The sequence below is a fragment of the Macaca nemestrina genome, chromosome 1 (assembly GCF_043159975.1).
Source record: "Macaca nemestrina isolate mMacNem1 chromosome 1, mMacNem.hap1, whole genome shotgun sequence".
Classification (NCBI taxonomy): Eukaryota; Metazoa; Chordata; class Mammalia; order Primates; family Cercopithecidae; genus Macaca; species Macaca nemestrina.
This window is the reverse complement of record NC_092125.1, coordinates 142311031-142334459: the sequence shown is the minus strand read 5'-3', so window position 1 is coordinate 142334459 and position 23429 is coordinate 142311031. Positions and strand designations below refer to the sequence as shown.

At 37.4% G+C, this 23429-nt stretch overlaps 1 protein-coding gene across 2 annotated transcripts in view; it reads right to left on the bottom strand.

Annotated features, from left to right (window-relative positions):
* Nucleotides 1–697: 697 nt before the first annotated feature.
* The window catches only part of LOC105482854 (probable ATP-dependent DNA helicase HFM1), a 39633-nt gene continuing 16901 nt past the window's right edge, over nucleotides 698–23429 (bottom strand). The window contains exons 3-7 of one of the 2 annotated variants that reach the window (XM_071080958.1): nucleotides 17839–17919; nucleotides 17479–17594; nucleotides 8349–8452; nucleotides 2400–2510; nucleotides 698–878 (exon numbers count right to left, since the gene is read on the bottom strand). In XM_071080958.1, the coding sequence (XP_070937059.1) occupies nucleotides 8429–8452; nucleotides 17479–17594; nucleotides 17839–17919 (221 nt within the window). In that variant the 3' untranslated portion in view covers nucleotides 698–878; nucleotides 2400–2510; nucleotides 8349–8428. Of the gene's footprint in view, nucleotides 879–2103; nucleotides 2511–8348; nucleotides 8453–17478; nucleotides 17595–17838; nucleotides 17920–23429 lie in introns of those variants that run through there. The other variant, XM_071080941.1, reaches the window with a different exon arrangement.

Below are 23429 nucleotides of genomic sequence, written 5' to 3'. Positions count from 1 at the left end.
GATATCACATAAAATTTCAGATTCCTAGCTTTTCTTGAAAAATCAGAATATTTTGTAACACTAGACTCACATTGCTTGCATAGTAACAACTGTTTGGAGCTGAGTAGTGGCTGCTTCCTTTAGATGGGACACTCTGCAGTTGGCCTTGGCCCACCAAATCTTGAAGGTATTTGGGTTTGCGACCCCTGACTGTCTGGGTACAGGACAGGTGTCTAAGCACAGCACTCAAAAGCCCTTACAATAAGACCTCAGCAACAGAGATTATGCTGTGACCACACATCCCACACTTTACTGATCTTTGAGCATGGGATGCCTTTTCAAGCCTTATCCCTTTACAGATGCTTTCTTATACCTGGAATGCCTATCCGCCTCTGTTCTAGTTGTCAAACTCCTATTCAGTTTTCAAGTCTCGTTAAAAGTGAAGGTTCCTGGGCTCCAGTCCCAGAGACAAAAATTCAGTAGGTCTAATGTGGGGCTCAAGAATGTGCATTTTTAATATGCACCACAAAGTGATTTTGATGCAGGTGGTTTAACAACAGCACTTTGAGAAACACACCTCTAAGATTAAGAGGGTTTAGGTTGGCTAATACCTTTTAGCATCTCTGACATCTAATACCTTGATCTCCATCTCCAACTATGCGTCAAGAGGATATAAAGTTGTATGTATTACAAACCAAAGTTCTAAAACTTGCCTGTTTGACATTTCTCTTTGGAATTTGCTCTTTGACTCTTGAAGGGGTAGCTTACTTGCCCTGGTACTTGAACTCAAAGTGTTTCCAAATTCTATGTGAAGAGATAACATTTTGAAACAAAATGCCAAGAAACAGCTGAATGAAGCTTTTCACAGGTTCTACAATGCTCTCTCCAACAGATATGATCTGGTTAAGGAAGGAATGAATAATTCTCAATCACCTAATTTAATTTGCATAGAAAAATTAGGGGCACAAAGCTAAGGGAGTAAAACTATAAAACATACAGGTTAGCTTATTAGTAATTATATTATAAGGTCCTCAAGCCACCTATGTTGTTGTAAAACACATATTTGGTCTTTGGCCCCTGTTTCTAACTCTACTGGGTTGGAAGACACCCAGCTGGTATTCACTGCGGAACTGATTGCTTGCTTGGTGTGTGGGGAAAAAACCCAGACATTTGTTCACAGATGTCTTCTGGGCTGATCATGGTGTGAGAGTGAGGAAAAACAGTTTGTGCTTTTCCACTCACCCTCATTATTTATATACTTACATTTTCATTCACATAAATCATCAAGTTGAAGTTCACTCAGTATTTTCAATGGTCTGTTCATAATCATTTAAAGTGCTCTATACATGAGGGAAAATGTCATTTATTGAGACTGATTTTCCCAGTGACAAAGCTATGCCCTCTTAGGACTAGGCTACCTCAAAGGATCAGTACACATTGCCTATTAACTAACAGTATCCAATGATATTTAAACTCGAGGTAGGGAACAGTAGTTGTCCAGTGCTATACAAAATTGTGCCTAATGACCCCACATCATGGAGATTGTCCTGGCCCATTCTGTGAAGGTGGTCAAATCCTGTTCTTTTCAGAAGCAGTATTAGTTCTCTAGGTAATTCTAAGGCCCCCGAAACAATAACATTTCAACTTCTAACTGCTTCCCTTTGAAATATTCTTTTAAAAACATGAGGTGGGTTATAGTAAGAGGTATCTATAATTGTGGGAATACCAGTCTGCACTGAGAAGGCTGAGGGACTGATTTCTTTCTGTCAGCCCTAATGGGAGACAGTATCTCCATTGCTATCTTATCACATACTTGCCAAGATTTTCAATTCTCTGTTTTAGTGAAATGGAGTAAATTTGCCTTTCACTCAAAGAGCTAATAAGCCTCATTATTTTGGGGTTACATATGATTTAAATAGAATTTCTAGTACAGGATAAACTAACCCTTTTTTCTTATTTATTTATTTACTTCAAGCTGAAAATTTCATATTTCAACTAGAAATAAAAGTTATTTTCTTTGCAAGCAGATGAATAGTTTTAAAAATAAATTTTTTTTGTCCTTCACAAATATTAGCAGACCATTTGTGATCTTAGAATGTAGTACAAAATAGTCTGTTTCATGAGAGAAAATTGAATAAACAATTTGAATTGACTTTTACAAGAGATAGGAGCAATAGAATAGAAAGTGCTCATTTGCTACATTATCATCATGGAATAACCTTCATCTCTTCCCTTAGGGGGGAAATGTTCTGTGTAGAAGGGTCACATTTTCAGTTTTGCTAAAAATTACAATCTTAACAAACCAAATCTAACTAAACAAGCACACACAACAAAGGCAAAGAAACTTAGTTCCAGGAGCTGAAATGAAAAATATTCAAAGAATTTCTAATGAAATGATTCCATGCTAAGTATGATTTTACCTGATATTTTTGTCTTCTCAGTATCAGTTGAAAAGCTAGTAACTTCTAAGTTTTCCTCATCAAAATCATCCCGAACTTCATTTCCCAATTCAAAGTTCACATTCAAAACTTCTGAAAATAGAGAATTGCTTTTATCTGCATCTGTCAAATTTTGGTTTCCAGATATATTGAGACTTCTGTTGAAGAACACTTTTGAGAGACTTTCTCATCTGAAGTTGTAGAATAGTTATATCTAGAAAAATCTGTTATGTATATGTATAAAAGACTATAGGTACTTTTTAAACCACAAGCATCGTAGTCTATTGATATATCAAACACATCTTTCAACTACTAAACAGAGTTCTTGAGTAACAGTTTTCAAAAGCATTGTGTCAAGCATTGTTGAATACTGCATTCAGCCAATTCTATTAACTGTATTAAGTTGCACTAAATTTAAGTTTCAATAAATTTTTTAGGCAATTAATTTTTCCTCTTAATTCCCATATTAGAATAACTCTACTCTAAGATTGGATTATAATAGTTTCTAAAATGGCCTTCCTCCTCCAGATCTTCTCCCTAAAGTTAATTTTCAGTATTGTTATAAAAAGTATTTGTCCAAAATAAATAATATTTATTCTTCTCCTGCTAAAAAATCCTCACTGTTATTCATTGTTTATAGTCTGGATTTAGAGCCAAACTACCTAAGTGAAAATTCCACCTTTCTATTAATTGTGTAGTCTTAGACAAGTAATTCAAACTTCTTGATTCTGCAAAATAAGGCAACAACAGTATCTACCTCAAAAGATTGTTATGGGGGGCTAAATGCCTTTAGTTGCACAGTTTTACATAGTATTGTGGTAATAAATGTTTAATAGCTACCTCTACAAAAAGCATATGCATCTGTATACATATATAAGTTTATTATAATCTTTACTGATATAAAGGCTATACAGCACACATTTTATAAATAACAATAACATATATGGTATGCTTATAAATGCAAATTCCATATATCTAATTGATTCTCATTGAATGTTTTCATTAAGTTTTGCCACTCTTTTATCTGTAGTCAACCTATGGTTGCAAGTGACAAATGAATGTAGCTCTCATGTGAATGTTGTTTGATATTTTTGTTGACTCTAAAAAGTAAGATGAAAGTATTCATAAAACAACAAAGACATCTGTTGGGATTTCACTCATTCATCATTGACTTAAGTAACCTCTTTCCTGAATTAAATAGTAATTTTCAAATACTAGAGGAATATTCTCTCAATTTTTTGTGTTATTCACAATGTAATGGCTACAATAACAACACGTTTGTTTAATCTACATGATTAAATTTTATCCCTCACTTTCTGAATTCTAAATAATAAGCAAAACAATAAATCAAACCCAGATTGGTAGTGTTTGCTGATTCCTATGGTATAAATGTTCCCACCATAACTCATTTCAAGCTATTAATGTGACATAATTGAATAAGAAGTTGGGAAAAAATACACGACAGCACCCTATTATATAGTATTTCTACCATATAGATAAATAACCTCAAGAACACAGATAACAGTAAAATACAGTAGAATAATTAGGAAGTGATGAGTTTTGAGTATTGTTGCCTTTGTTTTTAACATAATTTAATTGAACGTTTATGTAATTAAATTTTTAATAATGGCTGAAAGATTCTTGAAAATTTAATAATCACCTCTCATAAGTCAGTATAAACTTGCTCCAGCATATCACTGAGTTTCCTCCACTTTAAGTATCCTCCATCAATTGATTTCTTCACCTGTCCAAACCCTTCTTTATTCTGAAACTGTACCTATAACTACAGTTCACATTATTCTACTTTTGTATGTTGATTTGCATACACTGAGACACACAATGTACTAAAAATGGAAGTTTGTACAGAGTGCAATGGGAATGCAGAGGAAGGAGGATCTAAACCTACAATGGAAGTGAGACATACTCTTCCTAGGGGATACCACATGACAGACTCCTGATAGCATATGAAGGAAGAGTAGTTGAAATTTCAGCTTGATAGAGCTGTGGTTGTGAGGCAGGGCAAGAGCACAGGCAACCTATGCCATGAAGGGAAAACACCATGTAAAAGACACAGCAATATGAGAGAACCGAGAATTTTGGGAGAACTGTAAGTTTTCAGGATTTCTGGAGCACAAAGTAGGAGAAGGAAGGATCCACTGTGTCTGCACAGGTAATTAAATGCTAGATCATGTTGAAGCTTATTTGCCATATTGAGGAGATTTTTTGGTTTTGTTTTGTTTTTTTCTTACAGGCAAAGGATAACTATTGAAGATGTTTCAGCAGAAGGTTTACACAACCAGATATGTCTGTTAGATCACCTGGAATATTATGGATTGAAGGATAATGAGACTGAAAGCAGAGAGAAAAGTATGTTATTGCAGTAAATGAGAGACAATGAATGCTTAAGCTAGAGTATCAGCAGAAAGGATAGAGAGGAAATAACAAATATAAGAGATGTGCAGGAGGCAAAATAATTAAGATTTGGTGATTATTTACACATGGGGTGAGCCATTTAGAAGGACACTTTTTCTGCCTTTAGCAGCTTAACAAAGAAAAGAGTTCATTCACCGAGCTAAGGAAAAAAGAGAAGGTGCAGAGTGAGGTACAAAGAAGACAGAGTTCAGATGCTGACATGTCTGATATGTTAACTGTTAGGTGGATATGTCCAGGAAGGTGATTATATAGACGAATTTGGAGTTAGAAAGAAAGATCTAGATGGGAGATACAGACTTAGAAATTATCAAAACATAGTGATTAAAGACACAGGCTTGGGTGATATTGTATAGGAAAAGTTTTTGAAGTGAGAAGAATAAAAAGAAAAAAGAATGCTTTTGCAACATCAACAGGAAGAAAAGCCCATGCAGCCTAAGAGGTAACAGGAGACCAATATAATGGTTTAATTGAAACCAAAGAGAGATTTCCAAAAGAAAGACCAGAAGTATCAACTACTACAGAGGTCAAAGAGAGTAACAGTTGAAAATAGTTCACTGAATTCAGAACTTAGAAAGTCACTAAATGGCCTGAACAAAAACAGTTTCAAAGGAGTGATACAGAGAAAACCCAAATTTTATTGAATAAAGAGGAACTAGGGTATAAGGAAGTGATGAGCATACTGAGTGTCAATTGCTCTTTCAATTAATTTTTGTTTTGATGACAAAGCAAGAGATAGAGGGTACAGGGACTCTAGAATTCTGGTTTTTGTCTGCCTGGTATGCTTTCCCTTCTTTTAGTGGGAGTACCCTCCCTTTCCTTTGAAGAAACTACTTCTACAATTCCACTGGATCCTAGTAAGGCCATTTTTCATGGTGCCCTGCCTTCTCTGGGGCCACAGGTATACAATGACCCAATCCTCAGGTTACTGGGATTGATCAAGGGATAAACACATGACTCAAATGAGGCCAGTTAGAATGAGTTCTGGTCTGCCAAACCTAACAGGGAAGTCTACCTTTTTCCACTGAGGCTGCTAAACTGCTAAGATGAAAGTTAGGGGCTACCTGCCATGTGAGAAACCCTATTTAAAAAGTAAAGCCAAGTAGCAACAGGCATAGCTAAAAGATTGAGAGAAAGCCAGAGGCATGAGTGCCTTGATTTAGCCAGAATTAGGCCAGATACTTTTCAGTTTACTTGAGACAATTGGTTCCTTTTCTTGTGCTTACGTCATTTTGAGTAGAATTGTTATCATTTATAATAAAAAAAGGCATGACAGCTAGATGAGGACATGAAGCTGAAGAAGGATGAGACTTCAGCATATTTATATGCTAAAGGGAAAGACGCAGTGGAGAGGAAACAATGAAAATATGGGAAAGAGGAGATGGATAATGATCTTCTAAAGTCCCAGGGAAAGCAGGATTAGATAGAATTAAGATTACAGGAGGAGAGATATGCCTCGAGTGGAAGAAAAGATAATTTTTCTTTTAAGACAAATAGATGGTTATAGATGGATGCAGAGACAGGGAAATATATAGTTGAGGGGTGGGGCGAAAAGCTGAAAGAGTTCATATACTACTATTGGTTCAATTTTCAATTCTCCACTGATAACTAAAAGTCAGTATCACTTTATAGAAATGGCATTGGGCTGGGAATCAAAAGATATGCAATCTATTTCTGGCCTTGCCATTAATTAGATATGAAATTTTGGGGCAAGTCATTTAATCTCTTGGAGTCTTGGCTTCTTTCACTATAAAATGAGAAACTGCACAAGGTCCCTTCCAATTTAAGTCTTATGATTCAACATGCTTTCTTATATAATTTTTGACATTTTTTCTTCTTCCCTTTTTGAAATTGGAATACAGAAGATAAAAACTGCCGTGCTTTTCAAAAACATTCTCAAAAGCAGTATTTGAATACATTTAAAGTATGTTTTGCCACCAAAGACTAATATGTGAAAAATATAATAAACATACTCAATTAACTGTTACTAACAGTACCAGAAACTATAACAGCTTTACATGCATTATCTCATTTAATCCCAAAACCCCTAAAATATAACCAGATGAAGAATTTAGACAAAGTGGTTAAGTAGACTATGAAAGGTTACACTAAATGTCAGAGCTAGGACTTGGACAGATTGTTTTCAGATCTTGTGAACTTAACTACTACACCGTACAGCTCCTTTTTTTAAAAAAAGTGGCCCACTCGATAAAACAGGGATACAGTTATTATTGGGTGTTAAGGTATCTAGATGAGGCTTTAATATCATACTATAAATTGGATTTGGAATAGTTAGTGGGAAATAAAAGGAGGAAAACCATGTAAATAGAACACAAAAGTAAGCAGAGAGAAGGATAGATAAGCTCTTGTGTGCAGAAGGACAGGTAGTAGAGTAGTAGGATAAGGAAGGAGTAAGTTAGAGGGCTAGATGTTGAACAAAGATAAATATAAGAAGCTTGACAATTTTATACTTCCTATCCACTTTGTAATGATATCCAGGCTTTGAATAAGTTGGATAAATGCTCTGATTCTCCAGGTGAGATTAGGAACTTTTCTTGATCTCATTATTGGGCCTAATAGGTGCCATGGTATCATAAGAGGTAGTGAATACTCCAGTCCTTGCTTCTGTAAAATCTTAAATTATGACTAGAGGAAAAAAAGTTACAACATGAAGAAAAAAAAATGATAGCATGAAGACAAGAATGTCAACAGAAGCCAATGCCAAACACATGAAATGATTTTCAGAAAACCCCAAGCTTACCATTTCTACATACAGCTACTTGAAGATGGACAGGACTGTCTCATGTTTTAACAGACTGCTATTAACAGCATTATTCAGGGAAATTATGCTCTATTAATTGCAGGAACCAGAGTAATGATGAACCAGGCAGTGTTGAATTTATATGTATTATCTCATTAATTAAATGACAGACAGATAAAAAAGCAAATCTAGATTACAAACTAGCTATATCCCACAACCTAAGTTATATTCTCATACTAACATAGAATTGTAAGAATCATAGGTTTAAGAATTGGAGAGATATTAAAGGTCACCCAGTTCAATACCTTCATCTTAAAGTTAAGACTAAAGCCCAAAGAGATTAAATAACTTGCCCAAGGTCACATTGATATTTTGTAAAACTGGACTAGTTTTATAAACATAAAATTATTTTAAATAATTCTAACAATATATGAAGGTAATCATTCAGTATGTTAATACTCTATATACTCAAGGATGCCTTATTGGCTCAGATTTTCCTCATAGTATCTTTAAATTAAAATAGCATTATGTGGGAAAGAGATTTTTTTAAAAAAAATAGAGTAAGACCATCTGAATAACAGACCCAAGAATTTGAAAATGATTCCGTAATCTAAGAGAAAAATGTTGCCAAGTTAATAATTATAATAATTTCAGATGCTGGTGTTTCAATAACACTACTTGTCAATTCAAAGTAGTAATAAGCCATTTACTCTCTCAAGTAAGTATCAATGGTAATTTACCTTTGTCTTGATATTCAGATGGTTCTTGTCTAACTTTTCCATAGATTTCAGGCTGATCCCACTGCTCCATTATAGGAAATTCAGATATGTTTAAATATTCTGACCTTTATAAAGATAAAACCATAAAAAGTTAAAGAAAATATGAAAATTAATCTAAGCCTGAAAACTATTTATTCATATAAATAAAAATAATGATTTATTCATTTAACACTTCTATGAAAAACTAGACCCAGCCTGGGTAGCAAATAAACAGGTGTTTAATGGAAGTGACCAATGCTTAGTCTTCTTTGCATGCCCTTAGTTAGATAACAAAAGCCACGATCTCTAGAAGTACTGCTGGTATCTATTCCAATGAGTCAGTTCCTGTTCTGTACTAGTTGTTAAATATATTGAATGTCATTCCTGCATATAGAATGCCCTTATCTGGAAGGGAAATTACATATATGATTGTCCTGTAGGCATCATGATATAGGAAAAGAACACTGAGTTACCATCTGAGGCCTTCTGCTTGCTAACTAGGAATATGAACTTCAGTTTTTCCATCTATACAACAGGACAAAAAAATACCTCATTTTATGGCCATGTTGTTGTTTAAGTCAGAAAATATAATGCACGAATGTATAATTTTTGTATTATAAATCTGAGATATTATTAGCATGGACTGAGCTTCTAAATGGAAAGGTTAGACTTTGTATGCCAACATCATTTCCACTTTTAAAGTATACTCTTGTCACTTAGTTTATATTCCCTATAAAGAGAGAACCTAAGGGAATGACATAGGAGAGGTAGTTTCCTAGGGAAGAGATGATTTAATGAGTGTTATTTCATAACTGTAGAGTTCTAAATAAATTTGGGGTATCAAAGATAATGAAACCATTATGATGTTATTGCTTCATTATGGAACTAAACGATAACTGTGATTTGATGGTAGCCAGTGACTATCTTTCCCTGAATAAATGGTTACCTGCAGGAACAGAGTTTATGATAAATATTTTACCTTAGATCCTAACATTATATGTGTACCTCGATATACTAGGAAGGGAAGGTTTTGGAGTAAAACCAAACTCTTTAAGGTCCACACCTTGAGATTTACTCATCTGTATCTATTAATGAAACAAATATAAGTTCAAGTATCAGTATAAGTTCAAGTATCAGTTTCACATCAATAACTTGTAACACATGAGCCAAACAACAAAATTCCTGGTGGTACATAAAGTCCCCAAATCAATGAATTAGGAGAAACTCAGGTTAGTTCTTGACTCGAATATTTCACTCAAGCCCTTCTTAAATGTTGGCAATTTTTGTTTTTTTTTTTGAGATGCAGCTTTGTTCTTTTGCGCAGGCTGGAGTGCAGTGGTGTAATCTCAGCTCACTGCAACCTCTGCCTCCCGTTGAGGCAATTCGCTGCCTCAGCCTCTCAAGTAGCTGGGATTATAGTCATCCACCACCACACCTGGCTAATTTTTGTATTTTTAGTAGAGACGGGGTTTCACTATGTTGGCCAGGCTGGTCTAAAACTCCTGACCTTGTGATCCACCAGCCTCAGCCTCCCAAAGTGCTGGGATTACAGGCGTAAGCCACCACGTCTGGCCTAAATGTTGGCATTCTTCATGGTTCTTTACTAGGTCTCTTGTTACACTACACTTTCTCTTTATTTATTTATTTTTTTATTATTATTATACTTTAAGTTCTAGGGTACATGTGCATAACGTGCAGGTTTGTTACATATGTATACTTGTGCCATGTTGGTGTGCTACACCCTTCAACTCGTCAGCACCCATCAACTCGTCATTTACATCAGGTATAACTCCCAATGCAATCCCTCCCCCCCTCCCCCCTCCCCATGATAGGCCCCGGTGTGTGATGTTCCCCTTCCCAAGTCCAGGTGATCTCATTGTTCATTTCCCACCTATGAGTGAGAACATGCGGTGTTTGGTTTTCTGTTCTTGCGATAATTTGCTAAGAATGATGGTTTCCAGCTGCATCCATGTCCCTACAAAGGACACAAACTCATCCTTTTTTATGGCTGCATAGTATTCCATGGTGTATATGTGCCACATTTTCTTAATCCAGTCTGTCACTGATGGACATTTGGGTTGATTCCAAGTCTTTGCTATTGTGAATAGTGCCGCAATAAACATACGTGTGCATGTGTCTTTATAGCAGCATGATTTATAATCCTTTGGGTGTATACCCAGTAATGGGATGGCTGGGTCATATGGTACATCTAGTTCTAGATCCTTGAGGAATCGCCATACTGTTTTCCATAATGGTTGAACTAGTTTACAATCCCACCAACAGTGTAAAAGTGTTCCTATTTCTCCACATCCTCTCCAGCACCTGTTGTTTCCTGACTTTTTAATGATTGCCATTCTAACTGGTGTGAGATAGTATCTCATTGTGGTTTTGATTTGCATTTCTCTGATGGCCAGTGATGATGAGCATTTTTTCATGTGTCTGTTGGCTGCATGAATGTCTTCTTTTGAGAAATGTCTGTTCATATCCTTTGCCCACTTTTTGATGGGGTTGTTTGTTTTTTTCTTGTAAATTTGTTTGAGTTCTTTGTAGGTTCTGGATATTAGCCCTTTGTCAGACCAGTAGATTGCAAAAATTTTCTCCCATTCTGTAGGTTGCCTGTTCACTCTGATGGTAGTTTCTTTTGCTGGGCAGAAGCTCTTTAGTTTAATGAGATCCCATTTGTCAATTTTGGCTTTTGCTGCCGTTGCTTTTGGTGTTTTAGACATGAAGTCTTTGCCCATGCCTATGTCCTGAATGCTACTACCTAGGTTTTCCTCTAGGGTTTTTATGGTATTAGGTCTAACATTTAAGTCTCTAATCCATCTTGAATTAATTTTCGTATAAGGAGTAAGGAAAGGATCCAGTTTCAGCTTTCTACTTATGGCTAGCCAATTTTCCCAGCGCCATTTATTAAATAGGGAATCCTTTCCCCATTTCTTGTTTCTCTCAGGTTTGTCGAATGTCAGATGGCTGTAGATGTGTGGTATTATTTCTGAGGACTCTGTTCTGTTCCATTGGTCTATATCTCTATTTTGGTACCAGTACCATGCTGTTTTGGTTACTGTAGCCTTGTAGTATAGTTTGAAGTCAGGTAGCGTGATGCCTCCAGCTTTGTTCTTTTGACTTAGGATTGTCTTGGAGATGCGGGCTCTTTTTTGGTTCCATATGAACTTTAAAGCAGTTTTTTCCAATTCTGTGAAGAAAGTCATTGGTAGCTTGATGGGGATGGCATTGAATCTATAAATAACCTTGGGAAGTATGGCCATTTTCACGATATTGATTATTCCTATCCATGAGCATGGTATGTTCTTCCATTTGTTTGTGTCCTCTTTGATTTCACTGAGCAGTGGTTTGTAGTTCTCCTTGAAGAGGTCCTTTACATCCCTTGTGAGTTGGATTCCTAGGTATTTTAATCTCTTTGAAGCTATTGTGAATGGAAGTTCATTCATGATTTGGCTCTCTGTTTGTCTGTTACTGGTGTATAAGAATGCTTGTGATTTTTGCACATTAATTTTGTATCCTGAGACTTTGCTGAAGTTGCTTATGAGCTTAAGGAGATTTTGGGCTGAGACAATGGGGTTTTCTAAATACACAATCATGTCATCTGCAAAGAGGGACAATTTGACTTCTTCTTTTCCTAACTGAATATCCTTGATTTCTTTCTCTTACCTGATTGCCCTAGCCAGAACTTCCAACAGTATGTTGAATAGGAGTGGTGAGAGAGGGCATCCCTGTCTTGTGCCAGTTTTCAAAGGGAATTTTTCCAGTTTTTGCCCATTCAGGATGATATTGGCTGTGGGTCTGTCATAAATAGCTCTTATTATTTTGAGGTACGTTCCATCAATACCGAATTTATTGAGAGTTTATAGCATGAAGGGCTGTTGAATTTTGTCAAAGGCCTTTTCTGCATCTATTGACATAATCATGTGGTTCTTGTCTTTGGTTCTGTTTATATGCTGGATTATGTTTATTGATTTGCGAATGTTGAACCAGCATTGCATCCCAAGGATGAAGCCCACTTGATCATGGTGGATAAGCTTTTTGATGTGCTGCTGAATCTGGTTTGCCAGTATTTTATTGAGGATTTTTGCATTGATGTTCATCAGGGATATTGGTCTAAAATTCTCTTTTTTTGTTGTGTCTCTGCCAGGCTTTGGTATCAGGATGATGTTGGCCTCATAAAATGAGTTAGGGGGGATTCCCTCTTTTTCTATTGATTGGAATAGTTTCAGAAGGAATGGTACCAGCTCCTCCTTGTACCTCTGGTAGAATTCAGCTGTGAATCCATCTGGTCCTGGACTTTTTTTGGTTGGTAGGCTATTAATTATTGCCTCAATTTCAGAGCCTGCTATTGGTCTATTCAGGGATTCAACTTCTTCCTGGTTTAGTCTTGGAAGAGTGTAAGTGTCCAGGAAATTATCCATTTCTTCTAGATTTTCCAGTTTATTTGCGTAGAGGTGTTTATAGTATTCTCTGATGGTAGTTTGTATTTCTGTGGGGTCGGTGGTGATACCCCTTTATTATTTTTTATTGCGTCTATTTGATTCTTCTCTCTTTTCTTCTTTATTAGTCTGGGTAGCGGTCTGTCAATTTTGTTGATCTTTTCAAAAAACCAACTCCTGGATTCATTGATTTTTTGGAAGGTTTTTCGTGTCTCTATCTCCTTCAGTTCCGCTCTGATCTTAGTTATTTCTTGCCTTCTGCTAGCTTTCTAATGTGTTTGCTCTTGCTTCTCTAGTTCTTTTAATTGTGATGTTCGAGTGTCCATTTTAGATCTTTCCTGCTTTCTCTTGTGGGCATTTAGTGCCATAAATTTCCCTCTACACACTGCTTTAAATGTATCCCAGAGATTCTGGTATGTTGTATCTTTGTTCTCATTGGTTTCAAAGAACATCTTTATTTCTGCCTTCATTTCGTTATGTACCCAGTAGTCATTCAGGAGCAGGTTGTTCACTTTCCATGTAGTTGAGCGGTTTTGATTGAGTTTCTTAGTCCTGAGTTCTAGTTTGATTACACTGTGGTCTGAGAGACAGTTTGTTATAATTTCTGTTCTTGTACATTTGCTGAGGAGTGCTTTACTTCCAATTATGTGGTCAATTTTGGAATGAGTGCGATGTGGTGCTGAGAAGAATGTATACTCTGTTGATTTGGGGTGGAGAGTTCTATAGATGTCTATTAGGTCTGCTTGCTGCAGAGATGAGTTCAATTCCTGGATATCCTTGTTAACTTTCTGTCTCGTTGATCTGTCTAATGTTGACAGTGAAGTGTTGAAGTCTCCCATTATTATTGTATGGGAGTCTAAGTCTCTTTGTAAGTCTCTAAGGACTTGCTTTATGAATCTGGGTGCTCCTGTATTGGGTGCATATATATTTAGGATAGTTAGCTCTTCCTGTTGAATTGATCCCTTTACCATTATGTAATGGCCTTCTTTGTCTCTTTTGATCTTTGATGGTTTAAAGTCTGTTTTATCAGAGACTAGTATTGCAACCCCCGCTTTTTTTTGTTCTCCATTTGCTTGGTAGATCTTCCTCCATCCCTTTATTTTGAGCCTATGTATGTCTCTGCATGTGAGATGGGTCTCCTGAATACAGCAGACTGATGGGTCTTGACTCTTTATCCAGTTTGCCAGTCTGTGTCTTTTAATTGGAGCATTTAGTCCATTTACATTTAAGGTTAAGATTGTTATGTGTGAACTTGATCCTGCCATTATGATATTAACTGGTTATTTTGCTCGTTAGTTGATGCAGTTTCTTCCTAGCCTCGATGGTCTTTACATTTTGGCATGGTTTTGCAACGGCTGGTACCAGTTATTCCTTTCCATGTTTAGTGCTTCCTTCAGGGTCTCTTGTAAGGCAGGCCTAGTGGTGACAAAATCTCTAAGCATTTGCTTATCTGTAAAGGATTTTATTTCTCCTTCACTTACGAAACTTAGTTTGGCTGGATATGAAATTCTGGGTTTAAAATTCTTTTCTTTAGGAATGTTGAATATTGGCCCCCACTCTCTTCTGGCTTGGAGAGTTACTGCCGAGAGATCTGCTGTTAGTCTGATGGGCTTCCCTTTGTGGGTAACCCAACCTTTCTCTCTGGCTGCCCTTAAGATTTTTTCCTTCATTTCAACTTTGGTGAATCTGGCAATTATGTGTCTTGGAGTTGCTCTTCTCGAGGAGTATCTTTGTGGCGTTCTCTGTATTTCCTGGATTTGAATGTTGGCCTGCCCTACTAGGTTGGGGAAGTTCTCCTGGATGACATCCTGAAGAGTGTTTTCCAACTTGGTTCCATTTTCCCCCTCACTTTCAGGCACCCCAATCAGACGTAGATTTGGTCTTTTCACATAATCCCATACTTCTTGCAGGCTTTGTTCATTTCTTTTTCTTCTTTTTTCTTTAGATTTCTCTTCTCGCTTCATTTCATTCATTTGATCATCAATCGCTGATACTCTTTCTTCCAGTTGATCGAGTCGGTTACTGAAGCTTGTGCATTTGTCACGTATTTCTCGTGTCATGGTTTTCATCTCTTTCATTTCGTTTATGACCTTCTCTGCATTAATTACTCTTGGTATCAATTCTTCCACTTTTTTTCAAGATTTTTAGTTTCTTTGCGCTGGGTACGTAATTCCTCCTTTAGCTCTGTGAAGTTTGATGCCTGAAGCCTTCTTCTCTCATCTCGTCAAAGTCATTCTCCGTCCAGCTTTGATCCGTTGCTGGCGATGAGCTGCGCTCCTTTGCCGGGGGAGATGCGCTCTTATTTTTTGAATTTCCAGCTTTTCTGCCCTGCTTTTTCCCCATCTTTGTGGTTTTATCTGCCTCTGGCCTTTGATGATGGTGACGAACTGATGGGGTTTTGGTGTAGGTGTCCTTCCTGTTTGATAGTTTTCCTTCTAACAGTCAGGACCCTCAGCTGTAGGTCTGTTGGAGATTGTTTGAGGTCCACTCCAGACCCTGTTTGCCTGGGTATCAGCAGCGGAGGCTGCAGAAGATAGAATATTGCTGAACAGCGAGTGTACCTGTCTGATTCTTGCTTTGGAAGCTTCCTCTCAGGAGTGTACTCCACCCTGTGAGGTGTGGGGTGTCAGACTGCCCCTAGTGGGGGATGTCTCCCAGTTAGGCTACTCAGGGGTCAGGGACCCACTTGAGCAGGCAGTCTGTCCCTTCTCAGATCTCAACCTCCGTGTTGGGAGATCCACTGCTCTCTTCAAAGCTGTCAGACAGAGTCGTTTGCATCTGCAGAGGTTTCTGCTGCTTTTGTTGTTGTTTACTGTGCCCTGTCCCCAGAGGTGGAGTCTACAGAGACAGGCAGGTTTCCTTGAGCTGCTGTGAGCTCCACCCAATTCGAGCTTCCCATAGGCTTTGTTTACCTACTTAAGCCTCAGCAATGGCGTGCGCCCCTTCCCCAGCCTGGCTGCTGCCTTGAGGTTAGATCGCAGACTGCTGTGCTAGCAATGAGGGAGGCTCCGTGGGTGTGGGACCCTCCCAGCCAGGTGTGGGATATAATCTCCTGGTGTGCCTGTTTGCTGAAAGGGCAGTATTGCGGTGGGAGTTACCCGATTTTCCAGGTTTTGTGTGTCTCAGTTCCCCTGGCTAGGTAAAGGGATTCCCTTCCCCCTTGCGCTTCCCAGGTGAGGCGATGCCTCGCCCTGCTTCTGCTCTTGCTGGTCGGGCTACAGCAGCTGACCAGCACCGATTGTCCGGCACTCCCTAGTGAGATGAACCCAGTACCTCAGTTGAAAATGAAAAATCACCGGTCTTCTGTGTCGCTCGCGCTGGGAGTTGGAGACTGGAGCTGTTCCTATTCAGCCATCTTGCTCCACCCCCCCACACTACACTTTCTCAATCAAAGTTCTCATTTATTCCTGTGGTTTCAATTGTCATCTACATGTGAATGACTCTCAAGTCTCTACTTCTAGCTCAGCTCTCTCTCCTGATTTTCACACAGTTGTATCCAACTGTCTGTAGGACATCTTTATCTAGATATCTTGCAGGCCCTCTAAATTCAGTGTTTCCCAAGTTGAACTTATCCTGTTCCCTATTCCAGCAAACTTGCTTTTCCTTCAGAATATCTACCCAAACGAGGCCCTACTTTTCTCCCAGTTGCTAATGTCGGAAAGCTGGGCATCATTTTTGACTGCTCCTTCTACTTTGTCTCTTATAACCAATGAAGTAGCAAGGTAGCGATTCTACCTCTGAAAAATAATTTAACCTAGTCACTTCTCTCCATTGCTATTGCCACTACCCTAAACTAGGCCATTATTTTGCTTAGATTATTATAAAAACCACCTAATGAGTCCCTTTGTTCCTATTCTATCATCCTCTAATCCCTTTTCTACATTGCAGTCAGAGTGACCTTTATAAAATACAATTTTGATCATGTCACTGGTTAAAACCTTTCATTGGCTTCTCAGTACTTTCATGATAAAGTCTAATTCCTTAAAATAGCAAAAAGGTCTGCATGATCTAGCTCCTACTTGCCTCTTCAGCCTCATCTCTCTCTACTCCTTTACTTGTAATTGAACTCTAGACATACTGTATTACTGATAAAGAGTTTATTTAAAGATCTCTCCCTCTCTTTCTTTATTACCTCTGGACCTTTGTATAATCTCTATGCCTGGAATATTTAGCTATCTCTTCCTACTATCATTCTGGTGCCTGCCCCTCCATCCTTGGCCTATCCTTCAGGTCTCAATCACATCTATTAGGAATCCTTTCTTAGTCCATCAAATGTGGATTGAGTACATTTTCTATCTAAACTTAAGTGTGTTGTACTTCTGTCATAGAATCACTCATCACACTGTATTAAAAAAGCATGTTTACTTATTTGTATTTCTCACTCAACTACAAATTCTATGATTAGGAATAAGACTGTCTTATTCATCACTATATCTTAGCACTTTGGCATATTCTTGGTGCTTAGTGAAGATGAAAGGAAAGAAGAAAGATTTAGAAAAAAGAAGGAAGGAAGAAAGAGAAGATGGATTATGAATAATGGTAATATTCTTAGTCAAGTCCACAAGTAATTCTAAAGTACACTGTGGATACCTACCTAATTGATAGACAGAACAAAGAATATTTATATACATTAAATTACAGAACAAAGGGAAAATGTTATTAAAACTAACCTTCAGACGTTTAACTATAGGAACAGATGAAACAGCGTTCCTGTTTCTTAAATCAGATAAATATGAAGAAATTGTTGACTCTTTAATTTCTGACTTCTGTGCAATTCCAATTTTACCTATGAAAAGAAGCTTCAGATTCTTTAGGTTAAACTTCAGATTTTATTCTTATAAAGTCAAATTTCTTTAAATTTTCGAATATAGTATTTACCTTTTTATGTTGCCCACAAAAGAGAGAAAATTATTTGAGTTATTAAGTTGCATAATATAAATATCATACATAGATAATTAGGATGTCATTACTATCCACCAAAGACCTTTCAATTCTGAACACTTGAAATAAACTTGTTTTAAGGAACTCACAGCAGTTATGTCCACATGTATGTTTACTTTTACAAGGATGACTGCATTCTCGGTTCCCAGGTTTTTTGCTGGCAGTCATTCCTAAATTAATATAGGAAAAACAAACCTATTTGTCAGTGCATTTATTATTGTTAATTCAATATAATTAATTTTTATCCAGTTTCCTTCCTTTCAGACAATACAAAAATATTGATTTTTATACTTCCTCAAGTGTTTTGTAATCCACATAATTTTTTTTTTAAATAAAGAGATGGGGTCTTGCTATGTTGCCTAGGCTGGAGTGCCGTGGCTATTCACAGGCATGATAATTAGTACTACAGTCTCAATCTCCTCGGCTCAAGAGATCCTGCTGTTTCAGCCTTCCAAGTAACTGGGACTACAGGCAATTACCACCATGCCTGGTAATTTTTAAAACATATTTTCGATAAGTTAGTCCCTGCCCCACTATTAGTCCCAACAAGAAACACTGAACCACCTACAAGCTTCTCTCGACCTCCCTGGTGTGTATAACCTCCCTGGTGTGTGTGTGTGTGTGTGTGTGTGTGTGTGTGAACGCGCGTGTGTATATATACACAGACACTATATATATATAGACTATATATATAGACACACACAGACATATATACATAGTTTAATACTCTCAACCTGCATGGTATATATTTTCTATGTATGTATGTGTGTATATATATATAAAACATTATATATGTATAATGTTAATAGGGTCAAATCTGGCCACATATCAGTAACTTTTATACTAAATGAGGTAAGAATGAGGGTGGAGTTTAAAAACACTTCTGCTGCTTTGTACTTAAGCCTGAAAAACCTGGAAAGAAGCAAACATCATGGCATTTTGATGGTACTGCTGACAGAAGTTAGTAAACAGGATGTAATACATACTTAATAAATATTGGAAATAAATGCTTTAGGGATCTAATAAATTTGCTATATGAATTCACAGAAAAGAGAGATTATTTCCATCTTGACTCCTCTTAGAATTAACATATCCAAATATATAGTTTATTCTTCATTTATTATATTTTAAATCAGTTTTTCTTGATCTTAGCTCTCACTAGTAGCACAGGGAAGGAGAGAGATGTTTGAACTGGTCCTTGAAGGACAGACAGAAATATGAACATGAGAATGAGACCAAAGGAAGACATTCCAGATGGAGGGCATAATACCCAAAGGCAGCAAATCACAGATTGTAAGAGCTGAAATCAGCTTATTTTTGCTGGAGCATAGATTTTAAGTGACCCAGAAATGTTGGAGATAGTGGAGAGCTTGAAAACCTTTACAACATTTCTTGGTCCTTTACTCTTCATTTTCAGCACCATTGTTCAATCAAGCTTTTCCAAGTCATGGCACATCTAGACAGTGATAATATACATACTGCAGCCTAGGGTAAATAGATGAGGCTGCTCAACATATGAGGCAATGGCTGGTCTTTAGGGCTGAACAGATCAATGTATTGGGTACTGATGAAGTAAAAAGAAAACACCTGGCAGCTGGAAGCTGACAGCTAAACCACAGTATTCCCAATTGAGCAAACAATTGTGAGAATATAAATATCCAGATAAGGCCACTCTGTGACCACAGTAGAAGAAGACAGAGATAAGACTACCATGTAAGTATTTCTAAAACTAGAGAAAAGAATTCTCAAGAACCATAAAAAATAATGAAACATCCCCCTCTTCTGGCTATCACAGATGACTACTATTTTTTAAATCCTCTCGCTTCCAAAATAAAATGTACCAAAATACCCAATATCTCACTTCCTGAGGGCATCCAATCTAGAACTGACCTCTGCTTTCCCTAAACCTTCCTAACAGTCACCCAGCACAAGCTGAAATCCTATAAGAAGAAAATCCTCCCGGCTCCCTGAGATGACCCACAGTTCTGTTGCTATGGATCTCTCCTTTGCTGCAGTACATTAAATAGACCTAACGTTCCTCAAACACAAGTGTGTTCCTCTTAGGCACTGACTGAAAGGCTTTGACATTAAACTTTGTAAGGTGTGTCATGACTTACTGCTTCAGGTGTTTTGTCCCAAGTCATGATCCCGTTACCTCTCACTTAGATTAGAACTGGTTTCTTGAATCCAGTCCTCCATGCTACAATTTATTCTACACATTGTTGCCTATTTAATGCTTTTAAAGTTCAATGCTGATCAGATCAATTTGCCCACTTAGAAACGTAAGTTACTTCCTACTGCAAACAAAATCAATTTCATCTTCAAGGCCCTGCACGATCCAATTCCAGCTTCCCTTCCTGGGACCCTACATCCATCAAAACACATTCAACTGCCATTCTTCAAATAGTTCCATGCCTTTCTATAACTGTAGCTTTGATATTATCTCTTGTCTTAGAAGACCCTCACTTCCTTGCCCAACAGCTGCCTACCAACCTGCAAGTCTGACTCAAATGGGACCTCTGTGTTGGAGGTCTATGGTGATCGCCTGATCTGATTTCCCTCTCCTTTGGGCCACTGTGGCATTTTCTCTGTGCTTACTGCTTACTGTATGCTGCATTATATTTAATGTATTTACAGAAAAAACATAGTGGTGAAGTACAGGGAACACTAAAATAGAACTTAAAATGAGCTCTAATATAGGCTCTTATTTGGGAAAAAAGATTTAAAATAATATCTGTTCTGTTTATCTCTCTGAGATGTAAAAATAAAATGTAATTAAGTATGTAAAAACATTTGACAATTAGGCGATAAATATATTAATGTATGTATTATCCCCACTATCTCTACTATTACATCAATTCAAGATTATACAAATAAATTTAAAACTAAAATTGTTCTGAATGCTGTGAAGGAGAGGTACATCATGCTATGCGATAAGAGGTGGAGCTGTTCTGGTCAGGAACGTTGGGCTGAGTACCAAAGAAAGAAGGGAAGTTAAGAAGGCAAAGAGTGAGGAGAAAGTGGGGTTCAGGCAGAGGGCACAGCATATGCTAAAGCTCTATGACAAGGAAAAGCATGGCACATTGGAGAAACTGAAAGGTCAGTATGACTGATGCTAGCAAATATGAGAAAGTACATAAGATAAGACTATAGTGGTAGTAAAGGCAGCCTATGTTAGCAGGGGAACAGTTCCACCATGGCACCATGGCAATTGCATGTCTCCATATAGGCCATGTAGGTAAGACTCGACTGTTGGCAGAATGCCCTGGGATCACCCTTAAAAATGGCAAGATAGGCAGTCTTGTGAGGAGCTACCAAAGGCCATTTCACATTTGCTACATACCTTGCAGAAAACCCCCGATCTTGCAGAAGACTTGCCATGAGGCAGTTTCTCATCTGCCTCCCTGATTCCACTAAGGCATGGAACTTTCCACTTTGTCCCTTTCAGATAAAACTGCTTAGCTGCAGCCTAGAGTTCACTTCTCAAAAACAAAGCAACTCACCACGTATGTTGTCTGTCATCTGACCCCTCTAGTTTGGTATCATCCTGTGGAATTGGGGATATAAGCAGCTAATACCATGCTGATCTTGCTTTGCCATCTGTGTAAGTAATAAAACTGTTTAAATCCATCAGGGTGTCCTTACCAGCCAAATCTACAAAAGTGAGGCAAGACTACATAGCAGCTACCACTGCATTGCTGCTTAGGGACTGGCTGACCATGTAACCATATAGAACCTTCTAGGGGATGCTAATGATTTAGATTCAAAGAGCTATGGGAAGCCACTGAAGTGTGTTAACCAAAGAGGGGGCATAATCAGATTTGCATTTTGAAAAAACATCACTATGTAGAGTGTAATATGGAAAATAGATTTGAGATAAGACAGAAAGGATGCAAGAAAACCAGTAGGAGTCTAAGCAGAAATGATGGTAACTCCAGAGTGGTGGTGGAGGTACAGTTACAGAGAATAGACTGATGTGAGATATAGAGAAGGTAAAAATATTTTTAATGCAGAATCAAGTGGAATGATTTTCTTTCTCGAGCAGCATATTGCTTCCCCTCAAGTTTTGCAGCTTTCCTATTAGTCTAGCAATATCTACCTTGTTTGTTTAAGTTCACTCAATAGTTCAAGGGTAAAAGCAAATACATGGGAATGCCTCATCCATTTATTCCCCCCTCACAGATGCCTCCTTCCTTGAGCCCTATATCTGCCTCCTAATGCAATCTAGACCTGCCCTATAACTGTCATCTTTGAACTTTCTTTCATTAAGTTCCTGGGCTGAATCTACTACAAATGGATTCTTGGGCTTTTTCTTTCTTGTTTTACTGGTGATCAGTTTCAAGCAACTGCCTAAGAAAGGATGTGTGAGAATAAAATTGTCTGAATCTTTGAATGTATTAAGGTTATCTTTATATTACTTTCATACTTAGTAGTTTGGTTGGGCACAGAACATAAAGTTGAAAATCATTTTTCCCTTGGAATTTTATTTTTTATTACTAGTTTTGGGGACAGGGTCTCACTCTGTCACCCAGGCTGGAGTGCAGGTGTGAGATCACAGTTCACCACAGCCTTGAACTCTTGGGCTCAAGCAATCCTGCCTTCTCATCCTTCCAAGTAGCTGGGATTACAGGTACAAACCAGTGCACCTGGCTTCCCCCTGGAATTTTAAATCAATTGACTTTTAGCATCCAACTTTGCTCACAAAAAGACTATTGCAATTTTTTATTTTTGTTCTTTGTAAGCATTTACAATTTTATCTTTCTTCACAATGTTCTGAAATATCGCAATTATGCTTTATTTATAGATCTTTCATTCAGCCTAACTAGCATTAAGTAAGCCTTTTTAATGTGAAGATTTCTGTCACACTTCAGTTCTAAAAAGTTTTCTCAAATTATTTCTTCTGATTTGTTTGTTCTTTCTTCAACACTTACAAGTTGGATACTGGGCTCTTAAATTGCCTCCTTTTTCTCTTACATTTTCTATCTCCTTGACTTTTTGCTTTCAGTGAGAAGGTATTGACTTTATCTTCATGCCCTCCAGTTTTCTTTCCAAACATAGTTTTTGCTTCTCTGTGCTTGCTCTGGTTCTTTTTATTTTAAAATGGCATCCTATTCAGTTTTGTGGTTGCTAATATAATCTTTAATTTCTCTGAGGTTACTAAAGTTTTATATTAGGTTTTGTTATATTCCTGAATTATCCTTTTGCTCTTTCATCCATTTTCTATTTACTTATTTTGGACTTTCACACATTCTACATTTTCCTCAAATGTCTAGTCACCCTTGGTTGTCTGCCTATAAGGTTCCTACCATATCTCCATTTCGCATATGGGAAAATTAATTCTTACAGAGGTTCAGTAAGATGCTTAAGACTATGCTGTTAGTGAGATATAGACCAATGGAACAGAACAGAGTCCTCAGAAATAATACCACACATCCACAGCCATCTGATCTTTGACAAACCTGAGAGAAACAAGAAATGGGGAAAGGATTCCCTATTTAATAAATGGTGCTGGGAAAATTGGCTAGCCATAAGTAGAAAGCTGAAACTGGATTCTTTCCTTACTCCTTATACGAAAATTAATTCAAGATGGATTAGAGACTTAAATGTTAGACCTAATACCATAAAAATCCTAGAGGAAAACCTAGGTAGTACCATTCAGGACATAGGCATGGGCAAAGAC